Source organism: Paramormyrops kingsleyae, chromosome 12, assembly GCF_048594095.1.
Source record: "Paramormyrops kingsleyae isolate MSU_618 chromosome 12, PKINGS_0.4, whole genome shotgun sequence".
NCBI classification, from domain to species: Eukaryota; Metazoa; Chordata; class Actinopteri; order Osteoglossiformes; family Mormyridae; genus Paramormyrops; species Paramormyrops kingsleyae.
Genome location: NC_132808.1, coordinates 16819783 through 16827135, shown reverse-complemented (window position 1 = coordinate 16827135; position 7353 = coordinate 16819783). Strand labels below are relative to the sequence as shown.

General features: G+C 40.2%; 1 protein-coding gene across 1 annotated transcript; it reads right to left on the bottom strand.

Annotated features, from left to right (window-relative positions):
* Window positions 1–341: 341 nt before the first annotated feature.
* On the bottom strand, window positions 342–3345 carry fgf20b (fibroblast growth factor 20b). The gene is made up of 3 exons (XM_023814756.2): window positions 2394–3345; window positions 1667–1770; window positions 342–1301 (listed from the first exon to the last, which is right to left on the bottom strand). The coding sequence occupies exons 1-3, from the start codon at window positions 2665–2667 to the stop codon at window positions 1056–1058; spliced, it is 624 nt and encodes a 207-aa protein (XP_023670524.1). The 5' UTR covers window positions 2668–3345; the 3' UTR covers window positions 342–1055.
* Window positions 3346–7353: the final 4008 nt, after the last annotated feature.

Sequence of the window (7353 nt, the reverse complement as noted above, 5' to 3'; positions counted from 1 at the left end):
GTCCCTACTGGGAGGGAGCAAAAACATGAACTGTCTGGGGGTCTCTGAGGACAGGATTGGGAAACACTGCCCTACATCACATCACTGTCACTGAATCTCTGCTGATGCCAACCAAGTCTCTCATCAGCCTCACTATCAAGATGCTGCTCACCAAAATAGCCTGACAGCACTTAAAAGCCCCTTTCAGATGATGTTCACCACATGATTTTATTAAAAAAGAATTCATTACAAAGTGGTTCCCCTCTCGAATAAAAGAGACACGTGTGCTGCATTTGAATGCATTTAAATAGTTTAATTCCCCAATAAATGTACCATGTGGCACACAACTTGTGAAGGCCTTGTGCGGGAAATTAAAAACAGAGAAAATGGGCCTTTTCCCCCACATTAAGGAAACATCAAAACATGGCTTAGCCTAAATCACACGCTAAAAGAAGATAACGAAATACTATCTTCAGTCAGGTTAAAGTAAATATTGGCCTCTATTACGATACAACTTCTACCTGTTTCTTCTATATTGCATATTTAACCGTAAATATATTCTTGAATAAATAAATAGATAAAATAAATATAGGTATCCAGGAATCCATAAATAAAACCTTTATAACCATCTGTGACAAATTATCTGTGTTTCCTTTTATTCCCCTTAAGCCCAGTTAGCTATAAAGTCACAACACTGTAATTCCTTCACAGTTCTTTTCGAACAATCTGTTAAACTGTCCGTCATGTCACTGTAGGCAGAAGTGGAAGGTCATCCTGCCAAACTTCTGCTTCTCCTTGACTCTCCAGCACACCAGTGAGCTGCTACCCGGACACTCTGCAGTGTCCCCTCCTCAGGCCGTTCAGCCTCCCTTTTGCCTGCTGATTTTTGCCTCTGGCTCCAGCAGAGTACAGGACTTGCTTCCCATGCTGAGCCTTACCCACTGATTTCCGACGGAGTGGCCCTCGCAGCCGCCAGACGCCCCCTATCTATCCACAATGGCGGTGCGTTTATATCCTCGTTTCCACGGCAGCCCAGACGCAGGGCCATGTTCTTCGTCAGCATGTCCCCAACCGGCTCAGCTGTAGCCCAAAATCTCACGGTACAGTTCAGGTACGCGATCTGGGTCCACAGGCCGTGGAAGGAAGTGCGTGAATTTCTGGTGTCGCCTCGATTTGGCCCCGTCCCTTGGAGTTCCGTCTTTGTTTAAGGCTACAAAATAGTATGAGCCCTTGTCCCCGTGTTTATAGAGGTTGGAAGAGTATGTGTTGTACCAGTTCTCTTCAAACTGCTCCCGAAACACACATTCGGCTGTTAACTTTTCCTGGAAAAAAAACGAAAAACAAAACAAAAAAGTTAGTTTTATCTTAACCGTGAACCCCAAAATGTAACCACATAAATATAATTTTAATATTAGTAAAACAATAATATGCTTAATATGGCGCAACAAATCGAACAAACATAAGCCAATTATAATTTTAAGGTCGTTTCACATTTACAAGAGAAAACACTTGCGCCACCTGCTGTTAAAAGAATACATGCCCTTTTAAGTTGAGTGTTTTTAAAACTCAAATGCGCAAGTTGACTTCAGGATTGTAGTACGAGCTGCTTTTCTTGCTATTAATTAAGCGTCTTACCAGGGTAAATTCAGTATAGACAAGACAGAATACAATGAATATAGATACTTACGGAGCCGTAAAGCTCTCCCTTGTCGTTCATTCCTAGGTAGAGTCCACTGTCCACCCCACGGATACTTATCATCCCAACGGCAATACTGATGAATTCCAAAACACCTGAAAGAAAAATAAATGTCGATTAATAAAAATGCATATTAAACAGGTACAATCTGTGAGTTGCAAAACTCACAAAAAGACTTCGATCAACAGCTACTTTTTTTCTTAGTTTCTGTCTTAGATCCGTCAATGTTACATAACTTAAATATGATGAAAGTCGTTGTAAACGGGTATATTTATGACAAGGCAAACTTATATGAGTCTTCGCTTACTAATAACAAATAAGGGCCCGATTAAATAATCTTCTCCTCACATATTCCATACAAGTCAAATAACCATTTATAATCACTTGACGATGCGTAAAAAGACAAATATTCTGCGTGTACAACTGGGGAAAACCCCCATTAAACTGTATTTACTTGTCAAGCAAATCTGCACCTGAACTCGGACTGAGCCAAGTTAAAAGAATGTTTCTGTCACAAATGTAAGAAGGGAAAGTAAATTCTAGTCCGAGCTTGCATAAATCTATAATAACTTGCAATGTAACCAATTCAGAAACAGAAAACACATTTGAAATTTTCAGATGATGGAGTTATATTCTAAGAATCATACATGAAACAGTAATTAAATTAGATAATGGTGACAATAGTGCCGGTGGTAAAATGTTATGAGTGACATATTACCGAATCGACTGTTGTCCTCCCTGGTCCCTTGCACTGTGCCATCCGGGTGTATCTCCAGGTGAAACCCGGTGCGGCAGTACAGCTGTCTTCTCCGGAGCAGGCCCTTCAGATGCGCCAGATCCGCAGCGGAGCCCCTGTGTCTCTCGCCTGGGACCAAGTGGTCGCCCAGAAGAGAGGAGCCGTCCCCAGCAGTCGTCAGATGAAAGTGAGATCCGACAGGTCCCAAACCATCCAAGCCGTGTAAGAAGCTTCCCACCTCGGCCAGCGGAGCCATCGCAGTCACGCAAACGCTGTCGGATCGAACCGGTAAACTTCACGGTATAACTCTGCGGAAATCACCTCGGCGCAGAAGAAGATTGCGGCTTTACTGCATGGTTACCTCCGTGTCCGTTACTTAGCACATGTTTCGTCAAACTGACAGTTACCCTTCGCTGCACCAAGACTCTCTGCCCACAGGGTGCCTTATATTATTGTGCTGAAATGATTCAGATCCTCTTAAAACACATGCCCTCACCAAAACCTTCTTTACTTATGCTAATTGAGTTTTTTACAGGTTTATTATTATTTTTTTTTTAAATATTACTGTTTGATCCTTGATGTCTTAACGCTTTTGAAGTAAATGACAGATCGCCACTGCGATGACGAAATGAAAGCGTGGATGAAAAAGGTAGTTTTTGTTGTGCAGTAATTAGAGTAACAAGAAACACGAAGCTGTCTGCGTCCCTGACGGCGCAACGAAGACGATTGTCCAGGTATGATGGGGTTGTGCTGTGAGGGAGCCTGCAAAACGCACGGCAGGTGCAAAATGTGAGAAAACATGGGCGGCGCTGCGACTTTAGACCTGCCTTAGGAGATAGTTTTTTTTCCTAAGGTAGAAGCAGGGAGGGACCGAGAGAGAGCGAGAGAGAGAGAGAGAGAGAGAGAGAGAGAGCGCTTGGGTTGTTTGATCAGACACACACTCACACACGTATAAGCATAAGCCAAATTCAACTTTAATGATTGACCATTGATGTGTAATGTATGTAGGCCTAGTCACAGTCGTCACTAATAAAATTTAATTTAATTTAAGTGAAATTTATTTACAGGGAAACTTAATGTACTTATTTTAAGATTCAATTTTCTTCAGTTCTCGTTTCGGTAGAGTTCTTGTTATTGTTCAGTCAGTAATTCGCTTTATCATTCTCACAGATATTTGGGTTGTTCACTGTTGGTGAGTGATCTTTTACTTTTGCAGCATTTTGAACATATCAAAGGTATAAGGTACTTAAGGGTCTTTGAGAGATTATCAATTTTGTCATCTGACCTAACTTTTAAGTTTCTCCTTTGTTTTTGTTGTTCATACTTTGAAGTCATCAAATAATAAAGCATCAAACTTTTTTTCCAATTTCATTATTTGTCTTACTTTTTAAACTGTATCTGAACTTTTTCGGATTCAATGGGTAATCAGCTTTACATTTCCCTAATTATCTCGTACTAATAGGCGAACTGGTGAAAATCTGTAACTTCAAAATACAATAAAGTACCATGTAAAACGCGTTTAAATAAATTAGGAAATAAGGCAAGCATATTACAAGGTGAAGGAGATTTTTTACCTAGCTCATTAGAGGTATTTTTTTTTACTTATTTCCAATATATGAATAAATGTAAAATAAATTTAATATAAATCAATGTAGCCAGACCTTCGAAGATCAATTACAAGAGTGAAAAATAACCCAAAGATTTTCCGGTCTACTAGTCTGATATGTATATATTTAGATGAATATTTTGATAGATCGACATTAAATGCTAATCCTAGTCAAACAAACCCACAGGACTAATATTAATATACATTTCCTCGATCTATTTCATTTTCCTTACAGATTACAGCGTTTAGAACAACACAAGCACTCAGGTGAAAGCCGTGAAAACTACATCTCGCGATGTATCACGAGATTTTCGCTGACTGCGGCTTGGTACGGGGGTGTTCAGAGGAGAAACATGGAAATAAAATAGCCTAAGATGTATCGCATTATAAATATGGATTAGCATTGTGAAAACTGGCGTTTGGACTTGGTGCGCCTCTAGTCCAACTTTTGCAAGTCACTAGTATCTGTTACGGTATTCTGTGTTCAATTACGGGCATCAGTAGTAGAGTTCTATGTACATTAATTATTTCCATCGATTTATTAATCTTAATGCCCACAGTTGTCTGCTTTCAACAAATGATTTAACTTACTTTTTTCTCCCTAAAATTAACGGATTACACAATTTCATACCTTCGCGGTTGATAATTTTTGCATTTTGATGCCTGTATGTCGCTATACGCTTCTAATGGACGAAATCTTTTCTGGATTATTGTCGCTGGGCCAACTTTCACTTCGCTAACTTAAATGCAGGTTTACTCGGTGGGGACTGAGTGGGCACTGTTTGCTTTTCTCCAAGAGTGGTCGTTAAGTATGGCGCTCTCCGCTGCCAGAAGGTGCTGAAATTTCATATTCCCTGTCTGTCCGTCTCCTTTTAAATCTAGGAAGCCATTTTATTCGGCTTATAAATGTAACCTGTGGGGCATGGCTATTAAGTGGATGGATTCCTCAGATAAAAAGACACAATGATGGAGACTGACCACTTTGTGAACAGCCACATTTTATTTAGGCCCATGCAGAGAACTGCCTTTTCTCCTCGTAAGTCTCCCAAACTCCCTGTTATCACAGAGTTAAAGGAACTATCCATTTGGTAAACCTATTTTAATTTTATAAAACTGAATCAACACAACACCTCAACTACCATAATCACAGTACATATGTAGAAACAGTTAACAATTTGCTTTATTTAATTAAAATGAATTACGAACTTAAAAAATTGCAAATCATACATAAATGAAATAGCCTACTGTGCGCATGCTATCACAAATTCACTATAGGCTATATATCAACATTAAAACTGCAGTGGGAAAAGTATTATAATGTTGAATGATTTCATTATTATCTTGACTTACGTTCTATTTCTTTATTCTAGAAAATTGAATATAAATACGAATCCATTTATCGATTCTGTAACCGCTTCTGCTGATTAAGGTCGGGAGTTGGGCGCTGGAGCGTTTCTTAGGCTATAAAAACAGAATGTAACAACAGCAGTAATAATTGCAGATTATTATATCAATATATATACATACAATATCTTTGCAAAGGCTTGGTAGTTTGCCAGTATGGCCAGGATCTTGTGAAAATGAAGACATTTCTCTACGAGGAATCGCTCGTCTGGCTGACGCATACCGTACCGTTCTGGTGGTGTTCACGCAAATGCCAGCCGCAGGTAATCTCACATGCCCTTTATGTTGTGCAAAAAAATAAAATGACTACCAAAGGTTTTGACCTGCCGGGTCGTCACGCTACGGAGTATTTATTAAAATATCTTTATAGCTGAAAACCTGTAAATCTGTGTTTCAACATGACGTTTCATTGCAATCTAACTAGGCCTATATGTCTGCTAAGATTTTGATTCACGCTGTTAAATGCCATTTGCAGGTCAATAAAATGCATGCACTTGTTTATTATTTAGAAGGCCCTCTGTCTCAGCTGTGTACCACCCAAGTGTCAACTTTAGAACCCACACCCCTACGGGTGCTGTACCGTTTTGCTCAAACATCCCTTGCAGTTCTCTGTCTGCCAACTAGGGTGTGCCCTCACTTTCAACCTGTGCATCCTGGGATAGATTGACCGCAACCCTTTATTAAACAGGTAGCTACGGTTGAAGGATGCATCTTCAGGTCGTCAGCAAATGTGGCATGTTAAATTGTGTCACTCAAGCTTACCAATGTCTGCTTGATCAAGAATACCTATTCCGGGTACCAGTTACCAGTTAAAGGAAGCACCCCTTCCACCTTAGGTATGTGTTTTGCTGGGACAGGGACACGAACCTAAAGTGATAGTTAGGAGAAACTCAAGGTGAGTGAGGACATTAAGGACTCAAACAACCAGGGGGGTACAACTTTTGCCTCCTGCTCTTTGTGAGTTTACGTTATCTCGTTTTTGTACCTGCAAGGTGATTAGCCCTCAGAAGTGGGTTGATTTTACCCCAGGATAAAAGAGCAGTGCGTCTAAGTGCCTTGTAGTTTTATCTCATAAAACAACAAAGATAGTCTTTTTAAAGCATGGTAGGATGGCTCTCTTACCTTTCTGAAATACTCCCTTTGTTCTGATATAGACAAGGATATCTATATGGTTTGTCTAACAAGCGCATCTCCCTTGACGTCATAAAGAAGTCATAAAAAGATGCAAATGCTGCCTCCTGCTGGACATGGTGACACACTGCCTCTACAGATTTATAAGCAGATATTAATTTAAGAGCTAGAGGTGGGCTCTGTGGCACACTGGCAACAGCTTGGCCTGACGTCGTAAACTTTGGCCAAAGCCAATTCACACTGACAAAGAAAAATAAAATTGTGTTTTTTATTTAGTTCCATTCAAAGCTTCGTCATCAGCTCAAGTACATAGTTATTAGAAAGAACTGAGATTCTTTAGTAGAGGCTCAATTCGATATATTACAGGTACATGATACGTCTAATGCATTCATAATTTTACACATAATAAAGTATTTATATATCAACATGTACCGATCCCATTTCAGACTGTCGTCAGTGCTTAGAAAAATCTGCTGACTCCAGCAGCAGACTCGGTATCAATTCAATTCAGGTAAATTTGGAGGTACCCTCCAGCAGCTCTTATGGAGCATAACGGCGCTCTTTTCATCTCTCGAGTGACGATGTTATAAAAATAGCCGTGATTGGCCAGCGTTCCAGCAGTCATAACACCTGCATGGAGATTGCCATCTCGCCCAGCACCCTCCCACAGAGCAGACAGACAGACAGAGATCAAACAGCATGTCCACTGATACAGAACCGGGGTCCTCCATGAAATCCACACCGTGCGTCATGTTATATGTACTGTACATGCATTATAAATACATGTCAATGGATTGAATG

Excerpts from the sequence above, each read along its gene's own strand:
- fgf20b (XM_023814756.2), bottom strand. The coding sequence starts at position 2,667 with ATGGCTCCGCTGGCCGAGGTGGGAAGCTTCTTACACGGCTTGGATGGT. Across the intron at positions 1,771-2,393 it reads GGAGGACAACAGTCGATTCG|GTGTTTTGGAATTCATCAGT; the intron begins GTAATATGTCAC and ends TTTTTCTTTCAG. Across the intron at positions 1,302-1,666 it reads AGGGAGAGCTTTACGGCTCC|GAAAAGTTAACAGCCGAATG; the intron begins GTAAGTATCTAT and ends TTTTTTTTCCAG.